Source organism: Saccopteryx leptura, chromosome 9 (genome assembly GCF_036850995.1).
Source record: "Saccopteryx leptura isolate mSacLep1 chromosome 9, mSacLep1_pri_phased_curated, whole genome shotgun sequence".
NCBI lineage: Eukaryota > Metazoa > Chordata > Mammalia > Chiroptera > Emballonuridae > Saccopteryx > Saccopteryx leptura.
Genome location: NC_089511.1, coordinates 18,999,266 through 19,026,678, shown reverse-complemented (window position 1 = coordinate 19,026,678; position 27,413 = coordinate 18,999,266). Strand labels below are relative to the sequence as shown.

The window sequence follows — 27,413 nt, the reverse complement described above, 5'->3', positions numbered from 1 at the left end:
GACCAGGTGGTGGCGCAGTGGATAGAGCCTCGGACTGGGATGCCGAGGACCCAGGTTCGAGACCCTGAGGTCGCCAGCTTGAGCGCAGGCTCATCTGGTTTGAGCAAAGCTCACCAGCTTGGACCCAAGGTCGCTGGCTCAAGCAAGGGGTTACTCAGTCTGTTGAAGGCCAACGGTCAAGCCATCAACCTTGGCCTTTTTATGCCAGCAACCTTTGGGCTCAAGCTGGTGAGCTTTGGGATCATATGGGCAATACCCCCACTCAAGCCAGGGACCCCACACTGACGAGCCTGTGCTCAGAGCCAGGCAATCTTGAGGTTTCAAACCAGTGACCTCCGCATTCCTAGTAGACGCTTTATCCACTGCACCACCACCAGTCAGGTGGTATTCAATAATTGTTGAGTGAACCAAGAAAGTCCTTTGACCCAGCAATTTTGCTTCTAGAAATGCCTTTGAAAGAAATATGTATACAAACTCATCCAGCTGTAATAACATTATTACCACCACTAACACCTACATTTATTTACAACATACACACTTTTTCATACACTAAACTCATCTAGTCTTCACTACAGCCTTAGGAGAGCCCTATTATTATCTCTATTTTACAGATGAGAAAACTGAGGCATAGATGTTATACAACTTACCCAAGTTTCCACAGCTAATAAGTGGATAAACAGATTTAACCCAGGCACGGTGGCTCTAGAACTTCAGCTCAGGCACTCTCTGTGTTATAATAGTGACCTCTCATGCAAACTTCAATTATAGAAGTTTGAAATGGTGCCATAATGGTCACTCACAACAGTATAGTGATTGCTGGGGTGGGAGGGAGGTGGAGGAGGGCATGAGGGGGGATAAATGATGATGGACGGAGACTTGACTTGGGGGGCTGAGCACACAATACAATGTACAAAAGACGTGCTATAGAACTGTGCACCGGAAACCTGTATAATTTTGCTATCCGGTGTCACCCCAATAAATTTCATTTTTTTAAAAATAGTTCCATAAATATTAATTTGCACTTCGTATGCAAAGTTTGAAGAAATGTAACCTTCAAAATTAGAGGAAAAGTGTAAAAAGCTGTAAAATTTCAAAATGGGAGAGACTATTGAACTGTAACCACCCCAGCTTACTCCTATCACACACATGTACTTCACATGTTCACATGAGAATGTAAGTCTTGAATTGCGGAAGTTATGAATTTTTGAGGTTTTCAAGAATGCATATTTTACATCATTGCAACCACCCTGTGTAAGACTGTTTATTGAAGCAATATTTGGGTTTAAGGAAAAAACCATAGCCTGACCAGGCGGTGGCACAGTGGATAGTGTCGGACTGGGATGCGGAGGACCCAGGTTCGAGACACAGAGGTCACCAGCTTGAGCACGGGCTCATCTGGTTTGAGCAAAGCTCACCAGCTTGGACCCAAGGTCGCTGGCTCCAGCAAGGGGTTGCTCGGTCTGCTGGAGGCCCACGGTCAAGGCTCATATGAGAAAGCAATCAATGAACAACTAAGGTGTTGCAACGCGCAATGAAAAACTAATGATTGATGCTTCTCATCTCTCTCCGTTCCTGTCTGGCTGTCCCTGTCTATCCCTCTCTCTGACTCACTCTCTGTCTCTGTAAAAATGAATGAATGAATGAAAGAAAGAAAGAAAGAAAGAAAGAAAGAAAGAAAGAAAGAAAGAAAGAAAGAAAGAAAGAAAGAAACCATAAGCCCCACTTTGGTGGTGATGGGGGGATGAATAAGACCAGAAATGAGTATCCTTTTCAAGAATGGAAATTAACTTTCATTCAGCATAATGCTTGCTAACTAGATTTTGAAATATAAAGAAAACTTGAATCATGGATGGACCTGGAGAGCATTATGCTAAGTGAAAAAAGCCAGTCAGAGAAAGACAAGTACCATATGATTTCACTCATACGTGTGGAATCTAATAAAAAAAAATGAACTAACAAGCAAAATACAGACAGACTCATATAGATAGAGGGCAGGCTGACAGCTGTATGGGGGCGGGGAGGGTAACTGGATTGAGCAAAATAATAATAAAAAGGCCCTGGCCGGTTGACTCAGTGGTAGAGCGTCGGCCTGGAGTGCGGAAGTCCCGGGTTCGATTCCTGGCTAGGGCACACAGGAGAGGCGCCCATCTGCTTCTCCACCCCTCCCCCTCTCATTCCTCTCTGTCTCTCTCTTCCCCTCCTGCAGCTGAGGCTCCCTTGGAGCAAAGGATGGCCCGGGCGCTGGGGATGGCTCCGTGGCCTCTGCCCCAGGCGCTAGAGTGGCTCTGGTCGCGGCAGAGCGTCGCCCTGGATGGGCAGAGCATCACCCCCTGGTGGGCGTGCCGGGTGGATCCCGGTGGGGCCCATGCGGGAGTCTGTTTGACTGCCTCCCCATTTCCAGCTTCAGAAAAATACAAAAAAAAAAAAAAAAGCTCTGGCCGGTTGGCTCAGTGGTGGAGCGTCGGCCTGGCATACAGAAGTCCCGGGTTTGATTCTTGGCCAGGGCACACAGGAGAAGCGCCCATCTGCTTCTCCACCCCTCTCTGTCTCTCTCTTGCCCTCCTGCAGCGAGGCTCCATTGGAGCAAAGATGGCCCGGGCGCTGGGGATGGCTCCTTGGCCTCTGCCCCAGGCGCTAGAGTGGCTCTGGTCACAACAGAGCGACGCCCTGGAGGGGCAGAGCGTCGCCCCCTGGTGGGCGTGCCAGGTGGATCCCGGTCCGGCACATGCGGGAGTCTGTCTGTCTCTCCCCGTTTCCAGCTTCAGAAAAGAAAGAAAGAAAGAAAGAAAGAAAGAAAGAAAGAAAGAAAGAAAGAAAGAAAGAAAGAAAGAAAGAAAGAAAGAAAGAAAGAAAGAAAGAAAGAAAGAAAGAAAGAAAGGAAAGAAAGAAAGAAAGAAAGAAAGAAAGAAAGAAAGAAAGAAAGAAAGAAAGAAAGAAAGAAAGAAAGAAAGAAAGAAAGAAAGAAAGAAAGAAAGAAAGAAAGAAAGAAAGAAAGAAAGAAAGAAAGAAAGAAAGAAAGAAAGAAAGAAAGAAAGAAAGAAAGAAAGAAAGAAAGAAAGAAAGAAAGAAAGAAAGAAAGAAAGAAAGAAAGAAAGAAAGAAAGAAAGAAAGAAAGAAAGAAAGAAAGAAAGAAAGAAAGAAAGAAAGAAAGAAAGAAAGAAAGAAAGAAAGAAAGAAAGAAAGAAAGAAAGAAAGAAAGAAAGAAAGAAAGAAAGAAAGAAAGAAAGAAAGAAAGAAAGAAAGAAAGAAAGAAAGAAAAAACTTATGGACATGGACCACAGTGTGATGACTGTAGGGAAAGGGGAATGGGGGGAGGTGGAGGAGGGTGGAGATGAATGGAGATGAATGGAGATTTGACTTGGGGGGGGTGAACACACAATACTGTGTACAGATGATACGTTGTACAGTTGTGCACCTGAAACCTGGATAATTTTGCTAACCAGTGGTACCCCAATACATTCAATAAAACAGAAAAAGGAAACTTGAAAAAAAAATGCATTTTGCTTTGATTTAATGTCACATTCTCAAGTGCTCAACACTCAAGAAAAATAATACAAGGGCTAATAAATTTGAGTTATGCAATTAAAAAAGCTTATTTTTGGTGATTACAAATGCTTTTGAAACATTCAGATAATTAAGACATACAACAATGGCTAGTGTAAAAACTAGTAACTTTTTTTTTTTTTTACAGAGACAGGGAGAGTCAGAGAGAGGGATAGACAGAAATGGAGAGATGAGAAGCATCAATCATTAGTTTTTCATTGCGACACCTTAGTCGTTCGTTGACTGCTTTCTCATATGTGCCTTGACTGCGGGCCTTCAGCAGACCAAGTAAGCTTTCTTGCTCGAGCCAGCGACCTTGGGTCCAAACTGGTGAGCTTTGCTTAAACCAGATGAGCCCGCGTGCAAGCTAGATACCTCGGGGTCTCGAACCTGGGTCCTCAGCATCCCAGTCCAACACTCTATCCACTGTGCCACCGCCTAGTCAGCCTGAAAACTAGTAATTTTTAAATGATATAGTTAACTTTATAAGCTCACAGCAAAGTCTGTCTTCAAGGTATTATTCAAACATAAAAACTAAATTTATTTGGATGGGGTTAAGATGAACAATTCATTAAATTATCTTTCTACAGCAGTCTTCCCTAATAAGGTGATTCCTGACAGATTTCTAAAAGTCCAAACACTTCATAATTCTTATGTTAACTCCTCCTCACTTCCACATCTGTAAAAGATAAAAATAGGTGATTAGCTATATAAATCATGCTTTATCTACCATGTAGAAGACCATGGAGCTGTTAAAGAACAAGACAGATGTGCACTTAGCAGCCTGGAGAGAAGCCTAATCCAGTAAGTTACAAAAACAAACTGCAGAGTAATATTTGTATGCATTATATAGTCCAATTCCTGTTTTAAAATTTTCTGTACATATCTGTACGTTTTTCATAAAGAAAAAGGTCTACAGGATTTATATTAAACTGTTAATTGTGCTTATCCTTAGGGAGTAGAATGGAGGAAGAGATGAACTTTCATGTGTTTCTGATTTGCTCCTATTGAAAGGCAGTGAAGTTTAGTGGTTAAAGCTCAGGCTGCTTAGACTTGAATCCAAGCTCTGCTATTCACTAGTTGTGTGATCTTGGGAGAGCTACTTAACCTCTCTGGCCTCAGTTTCCTCGTCTGTAAAACGGGGATGCTAACAGTAGCTATTTCAGTGGATATTGTGGTGATTAAACAAGCAAACACATATAAAATGCTAAGAGCAGTTCCTGTCAGATAGTAAGCACTACATATTTCATTGAAAAACATGGTTTTTACAGTGAACATATATTCATATATAATGTAAAATTCCAACCAATCAGCCCAACCCTACATAAACATGAAATAGTATATATGGAGGGGAGTAGGATAAAAATAAAAAGCTCTCTAGGCAACTCTGATAGTCAAGCTTGCAAATTACTGACTCAGAGGGCAAAGGCAGGGCCAAACCAGTTAAGAATGTGGTGGAGTCCCGGTTGGGAATGTAGGAGAATTCTGGAAGCGGAAAAAGACCATAAAAGACAAGAAAATAATAGGTCTTGAAGCCCTGGTGGGAAGCCCCAGCTGAAGCCGACTCCACAAGGAGAAGGCAGGGTGTGGGCATGGCGTCATGTTCTGGCTTGTGTGTGGAGAGCCCACAAGTAGCTATCTTCTCTCCCTGCCTGAAGCTACAACAAGATGGGGCTCGTTGTGAGAAGGCAGACAGACTAACCAAGATACCCAGGCCAGCAGCTGAGCCCTTCAGCCCTGCCTCTCACTGACCAACCCGCAGTCCACATCCTCACAGCACTGGGGCCATGAGGCATTCCCTATACATAGGACAGTTACAACCTAAAGGCTGAGGAGCTTGCCTCAGACCATAGTCTGGGATGAGAAAACAAATCTAGAACCCCATTTTCCCCTGTCTGTGCCCAGATGTATATACCATCAGGCCTGTCCCCACTGCTGGGTTAGACAACAGTCTGAAGAACTTGTGAATGAACCTGAACTGGAGGGTGGGGGAAAGTGGGGAATATTCTATGGTTCCCAGATTTGGGGGAGGAGTCTTCTGGAACAAGTACACATGCACTCTTGCACACAATTAATTGCAGGAGAGTCAAGACTTCCTAAAGGTAATGTGAGACCCGGAGGTCAGAACCCCTGGGCAAGATCAACCTGCTTCTTCTAATCTCCATCTCAGGTTTAAGGTTTCTTGGTTAAGAGAGATGTGATTTTGAACTAATCTTTATGTGCTCTTTAATAAGCAAAAGTGGGGTTGCTGAGATTGAGGGAGAAGTGAAAAGCCTGGGATGGTACCTCCTCAGCCCCATGTCTCCATCTAGCCCTTGAGATTCCCCAGAGTCCTGGGGGAGCACAGATGGCTCCTCCCTAAGGTTCCTCCCTCCTTCTGGCTGTGTGGTCCTGGCTGAAAAAGCCCTCTCTCTCCCCGCAAAAGTCAGCAGCAGATCCAGTGTGAGTTCAAAGATGGGAAAGAAAGGTGTTCGGTGTTGGTTTTGCTTTCTTTCCCAGGATGAGGCATTTAAGTTCACTGAGCGAGCAGCAGGACCCCAGCACTGTGAGGGTCAGTGGGGCCATGACTGCTGCAGCCTAGAGGGGATTCTGTCAGCTTGAGGAATTTGCAACCCACTGATGCTCTGGTAACCCACAACTGCAAGGGTGCCTGGATTTGGCTGGAGGAGTGGGGGGCGGGACACAGAGCATACAAGCTCTTCCACTCAAAGTGAAGTGAGAAGAAGTCCTTAATGCTTGGGGGGGGGGGGGGGCGCAGAAGATGAACAGCCAGAAGCAGATTCTCTGCTGAGAACACAAGGCCTGGTATCTGAACCCTCCCAGTCCCCCTCACATCCTAAAAGGAAGGCCGGGGTCCTGGATAGAAATGCCCCCTCCCCCCAATGCCAGCTCCTGGTGATTAACAGAGGCCTGTGGAAGGGACAGGAATTCAAAGCTCTTGGGTCATAAGTTTACTAAGTATTTCCAATCTTCCTCTAGTTTGGCTGGGGCCACCCTCTCTCCCTGTCTCACCCTGGCTCCTAAGTGGTTAAGCACTGCACACTTAAAGAGTCCAAATGGGTGCAAACCCTAACTTCACAATTGACCCTGAGTAAGTTAAAAGCCTAGTTTTCCCTATCCAGTTAAATGGGGCCAATTCCACTCCCCTCACGAGGCTTTTAGGAGGATTAAAGGGCTTATCACAAGAAGTACACAGTGTAGCTTCTGGAACTCAGTTAGCTCTTGGCAAACAGTATTTAGGTTGTGCTTTTGTTTTGTTTTGTTTGACAGTCCTTCCTCATCAGCACAGCCACCCGAGTTGACAATGCCTCATAACTAAATGAAATGAGGGGGAAATTCAACTGAGGCCGACAATATCCAAGTCCTCAGGTCTGGGACAAGTCTAAAGGGGGCATTGCGAAGGGAGGCTGGTGGGGCGGCCCAGTGTCTTGGATCCGAGACTTCAGAGACTCTGACCTCCATGGGGGCACACCTGGGACTTCAGTAACATCTCCTGCCTTTCCCAAACACCTTGTGCCTCTGTTGAGGGGACACTAATTCCAAACTAGACCGGGGCCTGCCTACTTCTCCTTTTGCCTCTCCCCTTCTTACACTACATGGACCAGCCAGGCTACATGTACTTAATTTTATTTTATTTTATTTTATTTTTTGTGGCAGAAACAGAGTCAGAGAGAGAGATGAGAATCATCAATTCTCTTTGCAGTTCCTTAGTTGTTCATTGATTGCTCTCTCATATGTGCCTTGAACGTGGAGCTACAGCAGACCGAGTGACCCCTTGCTCGAGCCAGCAACCTTGGGTCCAAGCTGGTAAGCCTTGCTCAAACCTAATGAGCCCATGCTCAAGCTGGAGACCTCGGGGTTTCAAACCTGGGTCCTTTGCGTCCCAGTCCGATGCTCTATCCACTGCGCCACCGCCTGGTCAGGCCAGGTTACATGTATTTAAATTCCTGGAACCCATGTGTTGTTCCCTTGCCATCTCTCATACCCCAACTCTCTTGCCTAACTCTTCCGCAGCCTCCAGCGTGGACATCACTTCCTCCGGGTATCCCCCAAGAACATGTTGGCAGCCCTTGTTATGTGACTTAAATTTTCTCTCTCTCACCTACAACTTGATCACATATATATAAAAATAACATACATACACACATATGCAAATAATTCAATTTGTCTGTCTCCTTATACTAATAAGGTAGATAGCTTCTGAAGCTAGAGTTTCTTTATCATGTTTTGTTCACAGCACCTAGAACAGTACCTAGAACTTAGTAGGTACTCAATAAATATTTGCTGCCTGCCTGACCAGGTGATGGCACAGTGGATAGAGCATTGGACTGAGACATGGAGAACCCAGGTTCAAAACCCCAAGGTTGCCAGCTTGAGCATGGGCTCATCTAGTTTGAGCAAAGGGTCACTCAGTCTGGTGTAGTCCTCTGGTCAAGGCACATATGAGAAAGCAATCAATGAACAACTAAGGTGCCGCAACAAAAGATTGATGCTTTTCATCTCTCTCCCTTCCTGTCTGTCTGTCCCTCTCTGATTCTCTCTCCCTGTCTCTGTCAAAATAAATAAATAAAAATAAAAAAATAAATATTTGCCTGACCTGCGGTGGCGCAGTGGATAAAGCGTCAACCTGGAAACGCTGAAGCTGCCGGTTCAAAACCCTGGGCTTGCCTGGTCAAGGCACATATGGGAGTTGATGCTTCTTGCTCCTCCCCCTTCTCTGTCTCTCTCTCTCTCCCTTCTCTATAATGAATAAATAAAATCTTAAAAATAAATAAGTAAATAAATAAATAAATAAATAAAATATTTGCTGCCTGACCAGGCAGTGGATAGTGTTGGCCTGGGACACTGAGCACCCAGGTTCAAAACCCTGAGGTCACCAGCTTGAGCATGGAATCATGGACATGACCCTATGGTCACTGGCTTGAACCCAAAGATCACTGGCTTAAGCAAGGGGTCACTGACTTGGCTGGAGCCCACTGGTCAAGGCACATAGGGAGAAAGCAATCAATGAACAACTAATGTGCCACAGCTACGAGTTGATACTTCTCATCTCTCTCCCCTCCTGTCTGTCTCTCTCGCTCACTAAATAAATAGATATTTGCTGAATGAAGGATTCACTATTAAATTACCTGGTGACTGATCTACTTTCTCCTCTAATCAGAGGGGCCCACTGACATTAAAGTGTTGCTTACTTATGAACATCTAACACCTGTAAGGACCAAGAGAAGATCAGAAAATAAGCAGGGCACTAATGGAACAGGGAACTTAAGGGTTACAGGCAGGTCCTGCTCCTGTTCTGTTAGGAATAACATGCCCAAGGTCGTTCAAGAAGCAGAGACAGATAGGGACTCTGGGAGGCTGAGAGAGAAGAAAAAAAAAAAGAGAAAAAGAGACAAACGTTTGCATTCTATTGGTTAAAAGACCCTTATCAGAAGTTTAGGTTTGGAATTCGCCAATGAGCTAGACCCCAGCCCCTGTTGCTATGCTATGTGCAGCCCCCTTAGCAAATAGGTTACCGCCACATCTGCTTCTGTATTAGGCTTGCTTGCTTAGCTTATAAAAAGATTTAGCTGTGAGCGCTAGGTGCGATTCCCATCTGCAGCTCCTTGTGAGCACAGTGTCTCTGGACACCTCAGGAATTTGCCCCTGCGCAGGTAAAACTGGCCAATAAAGTTACATCTATACTCCTGAAAGTCTCCGACGTTCGTTCTTGTACCCGGTGGATGTTACAACACCCAGTAGGTATTCAGACATTTGTTGTCTGAATGATCACTCAACTTGGCTTTAGATCTCAGATGCCTCACTGCCTCTGTATTGAGGGAGGTGCTGGACTTGACCACCTCGGTCTTTTGAGGCTGCTGCCCACCCACACCTTGGCCGGAATAAAAATCTTCAACCTGGAAAAAGACCTCACCTAAGAAACTCAAGGCCCTTTAGAGATTTCCTTTCTTTTTTCTTTCTTTTTTTTAAAGTTTAATTTATTAATTTTAGAGAGAGAAGAAGGGGGAGAGAGAGAGAAAGAAACATTGATTTGCTGTTCCACTTATTTATGCATTCATTGGTTGATTATTGTATGTGCCTTGAGCCAAGATTGATCCTGCAATCTTGGTGTATGGAGATGATGCTCTTAACCAACTGAGCTACCAGGCCAGGAGATTGCCTTTCTACTTTGGTGGAAAGTAACAAGCATTAGCTTAAGGGCAAATAAAAGGAAAGATTTCTTCCCGGAGATAAAGGAAGTTACCAACTACATAATAAAGGCTTGTCTCTTGGCATAGGGCCAGATGAGAAGCAAGACTCCAGAAGGGATGAGTCTTGTAAAGAGACTGTTGGGGGAGGGAAGCTGAATCCAGAAGACTCAGCTACTTTAAGACAAAGAAAAGCTGACTTCTCAGTACACAGTCACAGTCCTGAGAACCTCAATTAATCCAGCAATTACGCTCCCAGGTATGTATCTAACACATCCTGCCTATAGTTTCATCAAAATACTTGAACAGTAGTGTTCACAGCAGCAGAAAATGGAAACTCCTCAAATGCCCATCAACACAACTGTAAATAGTCACGTAATGACTACTATACATGACAATGAGAATCAACTACAACTACATCCAGAACTATGCAAGAATCTCGTAGCCTGACCAGGCGGTGGTGCAGTGGATGGAGCGTCGGACTGGGATGCGGAAGGACCCAGGTTCGAGACCCTGAGGTCGCGCCAGCTTGAGCGCAGGCTCATCTGGCTTGAGCAAAGCTCGCCAGCTTGGACCCAAGGTCGCTGGCTCCAGCAAGGGGTTCCTCAGTCTGCTGAAGGCCGGCGGTCAAGGCACATGTGAGAAAGCAATCAATGAACAACTAAAAAGTGTCGCAAGGAAAAACTGATGATTGATGCTTCTCATCTCTCTCCGTTCCTGTCTGTCTGTTCCTATCTGTCCCTCTCTCTGTCCCTGTAAATAAGTAAATAAAAAAAAATAAAAATAAAAAATAAAAAATCTCATGAATGCAGTACAGAAGCCAGGTCCAAGAGGATATTCTCTATGATGCTTTTACATAAAGTTCAATACAGGCAAATTATTTGTGGGAAAATGCCCTGAAAATGGAGTGTTGCCTTGAACAGATATCATTCATGCAGACGTAGGAATGCTGGGTCCCTGACATGATTATCTGCACAAAAAGCTTCTGTATTGTTTGCCATTTCCTATCTCCTCCGAGTATGTGCTTACAAGCAAGCTTGCCCTGATGTACTTGAGGATGATTACCTCGTGTACCGAAGCTTTTTGATAAGCAGATAAAGAAAACAAATAAATGCGATGAAAACTCGCATATTGAGGCTCTCAGTCCTTGAGGCTGGGAGACCCCTGGCCGCATCTTTTCTGCATCTTGTGCCTGTGCTTTCTTTAAGTTTTGCGGCACCTTCCACTCAGGACTGTCCTTGGCAGCGCTGGTCTCTGCAAGTGGCACTCAACGTGGGGCAGCACCGGAGTGGGAGAAAGATCGCTGGAGCAAATTTAACTGGTATAACGCCACAAAACCCCGGATAGTAGGGGGGGGGGGGAATATATATATATATATATATATATATATATATATATGCCTCTGAAGTCCTCAAAAGGTAAGGATGCTCTCAGGAATTTATTCAGGGTAACAATGGGAAATGGGGACAGTGTAATGAAATATTGTCCCTATATTTATCTTTTAAAACAGCTGTTCAGGGCTAGTGGAGTAAAAACTAGTGAAGCTAAATTATTAGAGCTTTTGCAAGTTATTGAAAAGTATTGTACTTGGTTTCCTTCTCTAGGCAGCTTAGAGTTACGGGATTGGGAAAAGGTTGGAAAGGAATTAAAGAGACTCCATGTGTAGGGTGTGCCTCTCCCAGTCATCACCTGGCCTACATGGACCTTACTAAAATCGGTCCTTGAGCCTTTACAAACAGAGGAGGATGAGGATGAGGATGAGGATGATGGGGAGGACAATGAGAAGCATTAATTCAGCGAGGTTGAGTACCCGGTGCTAAAAGGCACACTTGGGACAAAAGCTCCTAAAGCTCCTTTGTCTACTCCTCTGCTGCCACCTTCTGCTCCTCTGCTTGACTATGGGTAGAACAATAGCCACTCAATACAGAAAAGTTGGAGGCTTTACATGAACTTATAACAGAACTCAAAAAGGGGCACATTAAGGAATCTTTTAGCCCCTGGAATTCTCCAGTATTTGACATGAAGAAAAAATCTGGGAAATGGAGATTTTTAACCGACTTGAGAGCCATCAATGCTGTTATTCACTCGATGGGACCACTACAGCCCAGTTTGCCTAATCTAGCCATGATTCCCCAGGAATGGCCACTTTTAATAATAAATCTTACGGCCCTGGCCGGTTGGCTCAGCGGTAGAGCGTCGGCCTAGTGTGCGGAGGACCCGGGTTGGATTCCCGGCCAGGGCACACAGGAGAAGCGCCCATTTGCTTCTCCACCCCTCCGCCGCGCTTTCCTCTCTGTCTCTCTCTTCCCCTCCCGCAGCCAAGGCTCCATTGGAGCAAAGATGGCCCGGGCGCTGGGGATGGCTCTGTGGCCTCTGCCTCAGGTGCTAGAGTGGCTCTGGTCGCAACATGGCGACGCCCAGGATGGGCAGAGCATCGCCCCCTGGTGGGCAGAGCATCGCCCCTGGTGGGCGTGCCGGGTGGATCCCGGTCGGGCGCATGCGGGAGTCTGTCTGACTGTCTCTCCCCGTTTCCAGCTTCAGAGAAATGAAAAAAAAATAATAAAATAAAAATAAATCTTAAAGACTGTTTTTTCACTATACCGTTAGCTGAAGCTGACCGCAAAAAATTTGTCTTTTCTATCCCATCTCTGAACGCTAAAGAACCTATGAAAAGATTTCAATGAAAAGTATTACCACGAGCCTGACCTGTGGTGGCGCAGTGGATAAAGCGTCGACCTGGAAATGCTGAGGTTGCCGGTTCAAAACCCTGGGCTTGCCTGGTCAAGGCACATATGGGAGTTGATGCTTCCAGCTCCTCCCCCCTGTCTCTCTCTCCTCTCTCTCTCTCTCTCCCTGACTCTCTCTCTCTCCTCTCTAAAATGAATAAATAAAAATTAAAAAAAAGTATTAACACAAGGTATGCTTAATAGTCCCACCATGTCAAATTTTTGTGGCTAAGGCACTTGAACCTGTGTAGCTACAATAGCCTTCCTGTTACTTAATCCATTACATGGATACCTTTTTAAAAATGGTTTTATTTAGACAATTAATTTTAATGGGGTGACATCGGTCAACTAGAGCACATAGATTTAGAGAAAACATCTCCAGATCATTTTGACATTCAATTATGTTTATACCCATCACTCAAAGTCAGATCGTCCTCAGTCATCCATTTGGTTTTCTTTATACCCCTCCCCTCCTACCACCCCCTCCCTCTCCTCCCTTCCCCTCTCCCTGGTGACCACTGCACTCTTATCTATGTCCATGAGTCTCAATTTTGTGTCCCACCTTTGTGTCTTACTTAGTTTTTTCTGACTTACTTATTTAACTCAGTATAATGTTATCAAGGTCCATCCACATTGTCATAAATGATCCTATGTCATCATTTCTTATGGCCGAGTAGTATTCCATAGTATATATATGCCCCACATTTTCTTTATCCAATCGTTTATTGAAGGGCTTTTTCGTTGTTTCCATATCTCGGCCACTGTGAACAATGCTGCGATGAACATGGGGCTGCATGTGTCTTCACATACCAATGATTTTGAGTTTTGGAGGTATATTCCCAGTAGAGGAATTGTTGGGTCATATGGTAGTTCTACTATTAATTTTTTGAGGAATCACCATACTTTCTTCCATAATGGTTGTACTACTTTACATTCCCACCAACAGTGAATGAGGGTTCCTTTTTCTCCACAGCCTCTCCAACACTTGTTACCTGTCTTGTTGATAATAGCTAATCTAATAGGTGTGAGGTGGTATCTTGTAGTTTTGATTTGTATTTCTCTAATAGCTAGTGAAGATGAGCATTTCTTCATTTATCTATTGGCCATTTGTATTTCTTCTTGGGAGAAGTATCTATTCATGTCCTCTTCCCATTTTTTTATTGAATTGTTTGCTAGATTGTTGTTGAGTTTTGTGAGTTCTTTATATATTTTGGGTATTAGCCCCTTATCTGAGATGTTGTTCAAAAATATCAACTTCGACCTGTGGTGGGGCAGTGGATAAACCGTCGACCTGGAAATGCTGAGGTCGCCGGTTCGAAACCCTGGGCTTGCCTGGTCCAGGCATCTATGGGAGTTGATGCTTCCAGCTCCTCCCCCCTTCTCTCTCTCTCTCTCTCTCTCCTCTCTAAAATGAATTTTAAAAAATCAACTTCTATTTAGTTGGCTGTCCATTTTGTTATGTTTCTTTTGCTGTGCAAAAGCTTCCTTGTCTGATGTAGTCTCATTCATTTATCTGTGCCTTTACTTCCCTTGCCTTTAAAGTCAAATTCATAAAATGTTCTCTCTAAGGTCCATGAGTTTAGTACCTATGTTTTCTTCTATGTATTTTATTGTTTCAGATTTTATATTTAGGTCTTTGATCCATTTAGAATTAATTTTTATACAAGGAGACAAACCACAGTCGAGTTTCTTTAGCATGTGGCTTTCCAGTTTTCCCAGCACCATTTATTGAAGAGGCTTTCTTTTCTCCATGTGTTTTTGGCTCCTTTATCAAAATGATTTGACCATATATATGTGGTTTTGTTTCTGGGCTCTCTATTCTGTTCCATTAGTCTGAGTGTCTATTTTTCTGCCAATACCATGCTCTTTTGATTATCGTGGCTCTGTAGTATAATTTGAAGTCAGGTATTGTAATGCCCAAGCTTCATTTTTTTTTCCTTAGGATTACTTTGGCTTATTTGGGATTTTTTTTTTCAGAGACAGAGAGAGTCAGAGAGAGGGATACACAAGGACAGACAGACAGGAACGGAGAGATGAGAAGCATCAATCGTTAATTTTTCATTGCGCATTGCGACACCTTAGTTGTTTATTGACTGCTTTCTCATATGTGCCTTGACTGTGGGCCTTCAGCAGACTGAGTAACCCCTTGCTCTAGCCAGAGACCTTGGATCCAAGCTGGTGAGCTTTTGCTCAAATCAGATGAGCCCACGCTCAAGCTGGTGACCTCGGGGTCTTGAACCTGGGTCCTCTGCATCCCAGTCCGATGCTCTATCCACCGCGCCACCGCCTGGTCAGGCTATTTGGGATTTTTTATGGTTCCATATAAACATGGATGACATTTTATTAGCAGCCCCCGATCAAGAATTATTAACCCAAATGTATACAATTTACAAATTTCTGTCTCCAAGGCAGGTTTGAAACTAGCCCCCCAAAATGCTTTTTTTTAAGCATTTTATTTTTGTTTATTTATTTAGTGACAGAGAGTCAGAGAAAGGGACAGACAGGAAGGGAGAGAGATGAGAAGCATCAGTTCTTTGTTGCGGCACATTAGTTATTCGTTGATTGCTTTCTCATATGTGCTTTGACCAGGGGGCTACAGCAAACTGAGTGACCCTTTGCTCGAACCAGCGACCTTGGGCTCAAGCTGGCGACCTCAGGGTCTCGAACCTGGATCCTCCACATCCCAGCCCGATGCACTATCCACTGGGCAACCGCCTGGTCAGGCTGAACTCTATTCTGTATTAGCTATTTTACAAGATTACCCAAACCCTATAAATATTATTAGTGATTCTGCTTATGTGGTTCAGTTCTCTCAAACGGAGACAGCACATATTAAGTCTTCATTACCCCAGCCTCTCTATCTTATTTTCTGACCTCCAGCAAGTTAATTTGCTCTGGCTCTGCTCCTTTTTATATTACTCATATTCACTCACATTCTAGTTTACCCAGTCCATTAACCACAGGTAATGCTAAAATTGATAAATTTATTATGCCCATTTTTATCAAGGCTGTGTAATTTCATGACTTGACGCACATCAGTGCTCCAGGTTTACGTGGGCACTTTCCTATTTCCTGGCAAATGGCCAGGCGCATTGTCCAAACATGTCCTAAATGTCAGATTCTTTTTTTTTTTTTTCTTAAGTTGGAAACCTGGAGGCAATCAGACAGATTCCCGCATGCACAGGACCGGGATCCACCTGGCATGCCCACCAGGGGGCGATGCTCTGCCCATCTGGGGCGTCACTCTGCCACAATCAGAGCCATTCTAGCGCCTGAGGCAGAGGCCACAAAGCCATCCTCAGTGCCCGGGCAAACTTTGCTCCAATGGAGCCTCGCTGCAGGAGGGGAAGAGAGAGACAGAGAGGAAGGAGAGGGGGAGGGGTGGAGAAGGAGATGGGCGCTTCTCCTGTGTGCCTTGGCCGGGAATCGAACCCGGGACTCCTGCCAGGCCGATGCTCTACCACTGAGCCAACCTGCCAGGGCCAATGTCAGATTCTTAATAATCCTAAACAATCGCATCCTGGTGTTAATCCCAGAGGCCTTGCCCCTAATCAAATTTGGCAAGTTGACATGACACATGTTCCCAGCTTTGGGAAACAAGCCTTTGCTCATGTCATCGTAGACACATACTCACATTTCGTTTGGGCCACTGTTCAATCAGGTGAAACTGCACGACATGTACAAAATCACCTTTATGCCTGCTTCACAGAATGGGTCTGGCCATCCACTATCAAAACAGACAATTCCCCAGCTTATTTAGCTCCTCCATGGCGGCCTTCTTTACCCAATGGAACATCCACCATGTCACTGAAATTCCATATAATCCTCAAGGGCAGGCCATTGTTGAGAGGATGAATAAATCTTTAAAACTGATGGTAAGTGCCTGACTAGGCAGTGGCGCAGTGGATAGAGCTTTGGAGTGGGATGCGGAGGACCCAGGTTTGAGACCCCGAGGTCAGCACAGTGGATAAAGTGTCGGCCTGGAATAAATGAATAAATAAAACCTAAAAATAAATGGCCCTGACTAGTTGGCTCAGCCATAGAGCATCGGCCTGCCATGTGGAAGTCCCAGGTTCAATTCTCGGCCAGGTCACACAGGAGAAGCGCCCATCTGCTTCTCCACCCTTCCCCCTCTCCTTTCTCTCTGTCTCTCTCTTCCCCTCCTGCAGCCAAGGTTCCATTGGAGCAAAGTTGGCCTGGCCGCTGAGGATGGCTCCATGGCCTCCGCCCCCTGGTGGGCATGCTGGGTGGATCCCGATCGGGGGCATGCGGGAATCTGTCTGTCATCAGTGTCCTGCCCCCCTTCTCACTTCAGAAAAATACAAAAATAAAAGAAGCAATAAAGGATGTTTTAAAGTGATCTAAGAGATTTATCAGGATACTTATTGCTGCTATCATGAGCATCATAGGTCTTACTATAGTGGCAGCTGTGTTCAGTCACTTTACACCAAAGTATACAAACTACAGAATTTGTCCAAAAATGGCATGAAAATGCTAGTAAAGCCTGGGGAAGCCAGGCACATATTGACCAGGAAATTAACTCCCGCCTGGTTGATCTAGAGAACGCTGTTTTGGTATTAAGGAAAGAATTACAAAATATAAAAATGCAGTTAAAATTACACTGGGATTTGCCTGACCTGTGCTGGCGCAGTGAATAAAGCATCAACTTGCAACACTGAGGTCGCTGGTTCAAAACCCAGGGCTTGCCTGGCCAAGGCACATATAGGAGTTGATGCTTCCTGCTCCTTCCCCACTTATTTCTCTCTCTCTCTACCTCTATCTTCTCTCTAAAATTAATAAAGTCTTTAAAAAAAGTAAATCAGAAAAAACTAAGAACTGTATGATTCCATACATAGGTGGGACACAAAATTGAGGCTCATGGACATAGATAAGAGTGCAGTGGTTACCAGGGGGAGGGGAAAGGAGGGGAGGGAGAGGGTGGGGGAGGGGAAGGGAGGGGAGGGAGGGGTGGGGGAGGGGGGGCATAAAGAAAACAAAATAAAAGGTGACAAAGTGCAATCTGACTTTGGGTGATGGGTATAAACATAATCAAATGTCAAAATGATCTGGAGATATTTTCTCTGAATCTGTGTACTCTAATTGATCAATGTCACCCCGTTAAAATTAATTGTCCAAATAAAATTAAAAAAAAAACAAAAAACACTGGGATTGGAACCAGGCTGCTTACAGTGTTACCATATTTCCCCACATATAAGATGCACCTTAATTTTGGGGCTCAAAATTTGAAAAAAATGTATTACATATAGTTATTGAACTCAAGTTTTATTCATCATAAAATCCATAAACTCCTCATCACTGTCTTCAACGATGAGTGCAAAAACAAGCATGAAAAGGCAGGAAGTGCAAGTAAAAATGTCTGCAACCACTATGTAAAATGCACCCACTTTTTAGACCCCAAATTTTTTGACAAAAGGTGCATCTTATACATAGGGAAATAGGTACTCCATATAGAGAGAGAGAGAGAGAGAGTCAGAGAGAGGGACAGAAAGGGACAGACAGACAGGAACGGAGAGAGATGAGAAGCATCAATCATTAGTTTTTCGTTGTGACACCTTAGTTGTTCATTGATTACTTTCTCGTACGTGCCTTGCCCGCGGGTCTTCAGCAGACCAAATAACCCCTTGCATGAGCAGCGACCTTGAGTACAAACTGGTGAGCCTTGTTCAAACCAGATGAGAGCATGCTCAAGCTGGCGACCTCGGGATCTTGAACCTGGGTCCTCCGCATCCCAGTCTGTCGCTCTATCCACAGTGCCACCACCCGGTCAGGCAAGTACTCCTTACATTTTTAATGGAACTCAGATCCTGTGAGAAACTGTCCGGAGGCATATCCTCGGATATAAGAACAATCTTAGTCTTGACATCAGGCAGGTTCAAGCTGAAGTGCTTAACATGCAAAAAGCACAACTGCAGCTTTTACCTGCCTCTCACACCATGACTGGAATAGCTGATGGATTACAATCTTTAAATCCAGTAACCTGGATTAAACAATGGGAGTCCGGACTGCTAGGAGGAATTGTCTTATTATGCATAATCTTGTTTTGCTTCTTTTTAGTTGTCAGATGCATGCAACAAAACCTCCAGCAAGTAATGCAATGGGAGGCTGCAAAATCTGCTTTTGCTGTTTTAAGAAAACAGAAAGGGGGAAATGTGAAAAAATGACCTGAGAATGGAATGTTGCCTTGAACAGATATCATTCCTGTGGACGTAGGAACGCCAGGTCCGTTGGAACAGAACACTGTTCTGGCAAGCACACACATGGTTATCTGCACAAGAAGCTCCTGTGCCATTTCCTATCTCCTCCGAGTACGCACTTAGAAGCCTGACCTGTAGTGGCGACAACAAGCTTGCCCTGATGTATTACCTCATGTACTGAAGTTTTATGATAAGCAGGTAAAGAAAACAAACAAATGCAATGAGACGAGGACTCGCATATCGAGGCTCAGTCCTTGAGGCTGGGAGACCCCTGGTCCCATCTTTTCTGCATCTTGTGTCTGTGCTTTCTTGTGGCGCCTTCCACTCGGGACTGTCCTTGGCAGAGCTGGTCTCTGCAGTTATTAGAATCAGGACAGTAGTTTTCTTGGGAGGAAGGTAGGTAAAGACTGGAAGCAGCAGCTGAGGTGCTGGTCATACTGTTTCCTGATGTTTTCGATGATGTTCATCAAACTGTACACTTATCATTTGGGCACTTTCCTCCACATGTAATTCTTCAGTAACAGTGGTTCTCCAAATGGAGACATTTCAGTCTCAGAACCAAAGATAGCTGATTTGGGCAGGGAAGGCCCTTCTCTACCTCATTCTCCATCCCTCTCCAAATGCTATAAAGAGCTAGCTTCTAGCCCTAGAAACTCATTGCTCATCATAAGCCATGCGTTCCTCACACAACAGAGAGGTGTGAGCACCTGCACTGGGTAACCTAGGAACAGGTTGGAAGGGAGCCTAGAGATTTGAGACCTGCTCCCCAGGTACAAGCTACCTGGGAAGTGCAACAGGCTTCAGCAACCAACCCCTATTTCTGCTGCCGAGCCAGAAAGGCAGCCAGCCAGGCTCGAAGCCTCAATTCCCAAATATTCATTCTGCAGAGGCAGATTTATCAGGCATTGTGGAATCCCTCTCGGTTTAAATTCTGGCCTTACTGCTGACTGCCCCATCAACCTCGTGCCAACCAACTTCCTTACCCCCATCTTATAGCCAAGTGAAAAAAATACCATCACCTGCTTTGTAAGGTAGTCAGTCATAAGCACAAAAATAACTAATATCAGACTGTAAGCTCCCTAAGGGCAGGGACTTAGTTTTGTTCATTGCTTTAGCTGCAGTTCTAGAACAGTGCCTGATACATGCAGATGCTAAATATACATTTACTGAAAAATATTTTTTTTCTATATTTTTTATATCTTTATTGAAACATAATAAAAGGTAAGTAGAGGGCATAGTCCAGAATGGGGGCTCAGAAACAAAAGGCTATTTTCACACAAGTTGAAATAAGCAAAACCATCTTGAAGTTAATTCATGTTCAGTCAGTCTCATTATAGAACTTTGAAGTTACTCAAATGCTGAGGATGAGCTGAGCCTGCTGACGGACCGTATGAAGTACTAGATTTTTCTTTTCTGTAACTAAGCTGCCTCTCTCAACTGGTCACCATTAAGGATGTACAGACCACTTCAAGTCACTTTTTTTTTTTTTTTTTTAATTTTTTTATTTTATTTATTCATTTTTTTTTAGAGAGGACAGAGAGAGGGAGAGAGAGACAGAGAGAGAGAAGGGGGGAAGAGCTGGAAGCATCAACTCCCATATGTGCCTTGACCAGGCAAGCCCAGGGTTTTGAACCGGCGACCTCAGCATTTCCAGGTCGACGCTTTATCCACTGTGCCACCACAGGTTAGGCCACTTTTTTTTTTTTGATTTCAGAGATAGAGAGGAAGGAAGAGAGAAAGAAAAAAGAACACGCCTGACCTGTGGTGGCGCAGTGGATAAAGCGTCGACCTGGAATGCTGAGGTCGCCGGTTCAAAACCCTGGTCAAGGCACATATGGGAATTGATGCTTCCTGCTCCTCCCTTCTTCTCTCTCTCTCCTCCCCTCTCTCTCTCCTCCTTCTTTCCTCTCTAATATGAATAAATAGTCTTTAAAAAAAAATAAAAAAGAAAAAAGAACACATTGATTTGTTGTTCCACTTAGTTGTGCATTCATTGGTTGCTTCTTTTTTTGTTTGTTTGGGTTTTTTTCTTTTTCTTTTTCTTTCTTTTTTTTTTTTTTTGTATTCCTCTGAAGCTAGAAACGGGGAGAGACAGTCAGACAGACTCCCGCATGTGCCCGACCGGGATCCACCCGGCACGCCCACCAGGGGCGAAGCTCTGCCCACCAGGGGGCGACGCTCTGCCCCTCCGGGGAGTCGCTCTGTCCCTCCGGGGCGTTGCTCTGCCGCCACCAGAGCCACTCTAGCGCCTGGGGCAGAGGCCAAGGCGCCATCCCCAGCGCCCGGGCCATCCTTGCTCCAACGGAGCCTCGGCTGCGGGAGGGGAAGAGAGAGACAGAGAGGAAGGAGGGGATGGGGGGTGGAGAAGCAAATGGGCGCTTCTCCTATGTGCCCTGGCCGGGAATTGAACCTGGGTCCCCCCCATGCCAGGCTGACGCTCTACCGCTGAGCCAACCGGCCAGGGCCCATTGGTTGCTTCTTGTATGTGTCTTGACCAGGGATCAAACCCTTAACCATGTGTCTCAAGAACAACACCCTAACCAACTGAACTACATGGCCAGGGCTAGGTCACTCACTTTAATCACTGCATTAATCTCATGCAAATCCTTCCTCACAAATCTCCTTCTCTTTGCTTCCAGACCACAATTGAAGTAAGGTGGACCCCAGACTGTGGGGCTGTGTGGGAGAACATTCTTGCTCTATCTCCATTTCATCTACCTCCCACTTTCTGGCAGTAAAAAAATGCCAGGGGCCCTGGCCAAGTAGTTCAGTTGGTGAGAGCATCTTTCCAGTACACCAAGGTTGCGGGTTCAATACTGGTTAGGGCACATACAAGATTCATTCAATGAATCATAAATCAGTGGAACAACAAATTGATGTTTCTCTCTCTCTCTGTAAAATCAATAATTTTTTTTTAAATGCTCACATTGCCTGACCAGGCAGTGAGGCAGTGGAGAGATAATCAGCCCAGGATGCTGAGGACCCAGGTTCAAAACCTTAAGGTCGCTGGCTTGAGCGTGGGCTCACCAGCTTGAGTGCCGGGTAACCAGCTTCAGTGTGGGATCATAAACATGACCCTAAAGTCGCTGGCTCGAGCTCAAAGGTCACTGACTTGAAGCTGCCTGGTGAAGGCACATATGAGAAAGCAATCAATGAACAACTAAAGTGTGGCAACTGCCCTGGCAGGTTGGCTTAGTGGTAGAGCGTCGGCCTGGCGTGCAGGAGTCCCGGGTTCAATTCCCAGCCAGGGTACATAGGAGAATCACCCATCTGCTTCTCCACCCCTCCCCCTCTCCTTCCTCTCTGTCTCTCTCTTCCCCTCCCACAGCCAAGGCTCCATTGGAGCAAAGTTGGCCCGGGCACTGAGGATGGCTCCATGGCCTCTGCCTTAGGTGCTAGAATGGCCCTGGTTGCAACAGAGCAACGCCTCAGATGGGCAGAGCACCGCCCCCTGGTGGGCATGCTGGGTGGATCCCTGTCAGGTGCATGCGGGAGTCTGTTTGACTGCCTCCCCATTTCCAACTTCAGAAAAATACAGCCTGACCTGTGGTGGCGCAGTGGATAAAGCGTCGACCTGGAAATGCTGAGGTCGCCGGTTCGAAACCCTGGGCTTGCCTGGTCAAGGCACATATGGGAGTTGATGCTTCCAGCTCCCCCCCCCCTTCTCGCTCTCTGTCTCTCTTTCCTCTGTCTCTCTCTCCTCTCTAAAAAATGAATAAATAAAATAAAATTTAAAAAAAAAAAAAAAGAAAAATACCAAAAAAATAAAATAAATAAATCAAAGATAAAAAAATAAAGTGCGGCAACTACGAGTTGATGCTTCTCACCTCTCTCTCTTCCTATCTGTCTGCCTCTATCTGTTCCCCACCCCTTCCTCTCTCTCTAAAAAAGCAAAAAAGAAAAAAAAGAAAAAAGTGCTCACTCCTAGTAAATTTTTTTTAAAAACTGCCACTGGACTTCAGTGATGACTTTAGTGAAGCCATAACCACTCAGGTTTCCCCTGTATAATGGGCAGACCCAAGACTACCATGATTCATGCAAATATCCATCTATGGGGCATCCTATTAAGTACCAGGTCCTAGTTATAAACCTACAAATATATACAAGTCATGTCTGTGGTGCTCACAGAAGCTCACAAGCTATTTAGGCAAATTGAAACTATTAAATTGTTCCTCCATTTCTCCACTTTTAAAACCTTCAGCAGAGCTGGGCTACAGGTTTTCTGAAGTCCCAACTCATATTAAGAGCTGAAGTTGTTTAATATTTACCTTACCAGCTTCAAGAGAACGTTGGGAGGATTAATCAAGCTCAGGGTTGTGGAAATGCTTTGAAGAGTTAAGTACACGTACAAACAAGGTATTAATTATATCAGATAATTTCTTTGAACTCAACTTCATAGACACCTGTAATATTCATAACCCAGGGGAGAACAACAGGGGCAGTTGTGCCTTGGCAGCGTGGAAACTGTTGTCTGCTTGACCAAACTTGAGTTTGTTTGTCCCCTTAGGATAACCCTTTCAACAGGGCTGAATCCATCCTGTGTATTGAGGGTGGGTAGCTTGGATAGAGGTAGGGAGGTAGAAAGAGGCCAGCAGCTGCCTAGCCCGTGGTGGCACGCAGTGGATAGGGCGTCAGACTGCAATGCCGAAGACCCAGGTTCCAGGCCCGGAGGTCGCCAGCTTGAGCGCGGGCTCAACTGGGTTGAGCAAAAACAAAACAAAACAAAACAAAAAAACCTCGACCTGGAATGCTGAGGTCCACGGGCTTGCCCGGTCAACACACCTATGAGAAGAAACTACCAAGAATTAATGATTCCCGCTCCTCTCCCTTTCTCTCTCTTCTCCCTCTAAAATCAGTAAGTAAAATCTTTTGTAAAAAAAGGAAAAGGTATCAGCAGCTGACGACTACGAGGAGAAATATTTTTTGTTGGGCCACCCTAATTTATGGGACCAATTTGGCCCAGAAACTTGGTTTCACTTAAAAAAGGCAGCAGCCGCCTGACCAGGCGGTGGTGCAGTGGATAGAGTGTCGGACTGGGATGCAGAGAACCCAGGTTCGAGACTCCGAGGTCGCCAGCTTTGAGTGCAGGCTCATTTGGTTTGAGCAAAGCTCACCAGCTTGGACCCAAGGTTGCTGGCTTGAGCAAGGGGTTACTCGGTCTGCTGTAGCCCCTGGGTCAAGGCACGTATGAGAAAACAATCAATAAACAACTAAGGTGTCACAAGGAAAAACTGATGATTGATGCTTTTCATCTCTCTCTGTTCCTGTCTGTCTGTCCCTATCTATCCCTCTCTCTGACTCTTAAAAAATAAAAAAGGCAGCAGCCTATCTCACAGGAAGACTGCTCCAAGAACTAGTCATCTTGTAGAGAGGCACAAAGTTAGCCAAGCATATGAACCCACTCTTTGTTTTATAACCCAGGTGTACTCCTGGCGTGAACTCACCCTTTTCACAATCATAAACCATACATCTGAGAAAGTGGAATTTTCTCAAAAGGTTTAAAATGTCTGACATCACCAGGAAGCACTCACCAACTGGACCATGAAATCGAAAACCTGATCACCGCTTCCCTCCGGCAACCTCAAGCTTAGGGCCATGACAGTTCATCTGATATTTCTTGCGTCAGTTAGAAAGATAGGACAGACAACACTCAGAGCCACAGCTTACTCTCCAAGAATGCAGTCAAAGAACTTGACAATGAGGGGGGAGGGGAACAGATTCGGCAGCACTCTGGTTAGCAATAAGGCTTCCTCAGGGAGCCGGAATTGGATTTGGGGCCCTGCCCAAGTTAACATTTTTACAGGTTGGCTGAATTGCAGTTTGTTAGCCAGTCAGTAATAAACCGGTGTGCAAGAATTTAAAGTTTATGAGGCATGGCCTCTTAATGCCTCTCCTCTGCTCCCTACAGCCAAGGGTTTAAGGAGCCTGGCCTAGCCTGGGTGTTAATTGTTTTTGTCAATCTGCAGAGCTATTTGGGAAAAAAAGGGGGGGGGGACTTCCACAGACTCAAGGCCCCAATCCTCTTTTGGAGAAACAAAGGAGAGCCATTCTGTCCCCTAGGCAGCGGCACCCCTATGTTCAAGCTATGAGAATTTGTATCCAGGATGGAGGGTATGTATGATGAGGGGGGTTGAGAAAGATGCTACATGGCAGCGTTTCTTTTTTTTTTTTAAACTCTTTTTTTAAAGACTTTATTTATTTATTTATTTTAGACAGGGGGGGGAGAGAGAGAGAGAGAGAGAGAGAGAGAGCACAAGAAAGAAAGAGAGACAGAGGGAGAGAGAGGAAGGAGCTAGAAGCATCAACTCCCATTATGTGCCTTGACTCTGACGGGGCAAGCCCAGAGTTTTGAACTGGCAACCTCAGCGTTCCAGGTATATGCTTTATCCATTGTGCCACAGGTCAGGCCGTGGCAGCATTTCTTAATTGTTTTTGAAAGCCAGGTAAACTGTAGATCCCTTCCCAAGAAAAATGGAGACAAGAGTTCTTAATTTTACTGGTTAAGAATCCACCAGAACTCCACTCAAGGATCCTGAGTTACACCTCTTTTTAAGAACTTGAGTTTGGTCCAGTGAGAGCAACTTCCCTCGCGCGGAGGGAAAGAGGCCCCCGTCAGCCGGCAGCTGCCAGGGTCTCATGACACACTGGTTCTCTGCACCAAAGTGATCCCCACCCCCACTCTCACTCTCAAGTTTTTGAACTAAAGCGGGGTAAACAAGTAATTGGGAGATCAAAAATGTTCTTTGATCTCCCATCTACCGCCCCCTCAGCTTGAAAACTTCCGGCTTGGGACCCCCACTCTCCCACGTGCCCTAACATTCCAGTCCCAAGACACTGGAAGGACGGGGGTGTCCCCAGATCGTGACGGCCCCAGCCCAGGTGTGCCAGACCCAGTTTCCAGGCAGGCTGTAGGGGCGCAGGCCCTCCGGGAAGGGCAGGGTTAAGAGTGCATTCCAGCTGCCGGGGAAGAAGGGGGGCGGGGGGAGGGGAGCGCGAAGAAGAGAAACAGACCCGGTCTGTCTGTCGGAGACACAAAGCACGATACACAAAGGGGCCCGAGAGGGGCGAAGGGGGCTGCCCGGGGCACGGTTCATCCCCACACCTGCGCGGGGGCTGGGGGAAGAATGTGGACGGCGCATTCCTCCGCTGGGCCCAGCGGGGGAGAGCTTCCCACATACCCGCTGGGTGAGGAGATCAGCACCTGGTAAGCAGCGGCAGCGCGGCAAAGAGGGCCTGCACGTCAAAGGGCGCTACGCTCTCGGGTCTTCTCCTTCAGCCGCCCACCTATATCCAGCCCCCAAGACGGTTTCTGCGCCTCCCCCATCCCTGAAGCGGCGCCAGAAGTCTGCCCCAGCCTGGACAGCCCTCGCGCGGACCACATCGGAGGTGACCACGTGCGGTTTCCACCAGCCCCGCGGTTGCACGGGGCGGACTCCTGGAGGGTCTTACCTTTCCCCAGAGCCTGGCCCCGCTCCAGCTCCGCTCCTCTCGTCTCCAAGGTCACTTCAGCTCCCCCAGAGTCCGCCTGGCACGGCTCGGAGGCCGCGCACGGCAGCCAGCAAACCTGCGCGTAAGGGAAGAGCGGGGAAAGAGGGAGGCTGGTCACAGGAGTGCCGGGCTGTGCACACTCATTCCCGGACTCCTTTATGGGGCTTCCCAGGATACCGTGGCCTCAAGGAGCCCAGCCCGGCGCTCTCCCCGCAGCCACCGCCGCATGCGGACCCCGCCCGCCCCCCGGGAACGTCCCGGACAGGAAAGAGGCAGAGGGCAAGGCAGTAGGGTACCTGGAGTAGGAGGAAGAAGTGGAAGAGGAGGGACGCGAGAACCCCACTAGGGAGCCCCATTGCTGGAGAGAGAGAGGTGTAGTCGCTACCGCAACAGCGGGATACTACTCCGCTAAGCTCTCTGAGCCGCTTTGAGCGGCGCAGCCCTCAGGAGCCAGCAGGAGGAGACCAGGTGAGAGCAGATAGGTGCTGATTGGTCCAGCTCCGCAAGGTCCCGCCTCCCTCGCAGGTGGGGCGGTGGCTGGCGCTATCCAGGGACCCTCCTGCTAAGCCCCTCTAGTCTTCCCTCTGCGTTCTCTCTGCTTTGCGGGAACTGTTCCCGGCAGGGACTCAGCCGTCTCGCAGGTTCTGGGTTCGAGAAAACAAACAAAAAATACCCCACTCTTCAGCCAAGAAAAATGTTTCCGAGTCTTGCGGCTATAACGGGAAAAAAGTGGAGAGGCCTCCGAACCTGACTGGGAACAGAGGTTCCCCGTTCATGCTCCCCCTAGGCGCTGTTACCCAAAGCTTTGATGGAGGCGGGTGTGTCCGCCCCACGCCTGGCTACAACGTGGTCTGCCCCTGCCTCTTTCTCCACCTCTCACCCCAGCCCACTCAAAGGGTTAAAACTGGCACTGAGTGGTGAGGGACCGCGTTACAAAATCTGCTGTGACTTGCGGAAGACCCATGGCACAGCAGAACAAATGGAGGCTGGGAGACATGGTCCCAGAGTTTGGAAGCCGTGTTGGCGCCAAAGGGCGCGAGTTAAAGGGGTGGTTATTAGACTTATAGTCTCCAGCAACACCCCCCACATCCCATAAATAACACTTTTTCAACTTAAATAAAGGCATTAAAAAACACACACAGCTCTTTTTATTGGTCTGAAATATACTGCTCACCAAAATTAGGGGATATTTCAAAATGAATATGAAGCGATAATAATAAAGTATTTGACTTTTTTATTAAACAAGAACATCA

General features: G+C 46.2%; 1 protein-coding gene across 1 annotated transcript in view; it reads right to left on the bottom strand.

Annotated features, from left to right (window-relative positions):
• CDH3 (cadherin 3) overlaps positions 1 to 26,719 on the bottom strand; it is a 61,375-nt gene extending 34,656 nt beyond the window's left edge. The window contains exons 1-2 of the mRNA XM_066350113.1: positions 26,457 to 26,719; positions 26,122 to 26,236 (exon numbers count right to left, since the gene is read on the bottom strand). Coding sequence (XP_066206210.1) covers positions 26,122 to 26,236; positions 26,457 to 26,516 — 175 coding nt within the window. The 5' untranslated portion in view covers positions 26,517 to 26,719. The remainder of the gene's footprint in view (positions 1 to 26,121; positions 26,237 to 26,456) is intronic.
• Between the last annotated feature and the right edge of the window lie 694 nt (positions 26,720 to 27,413).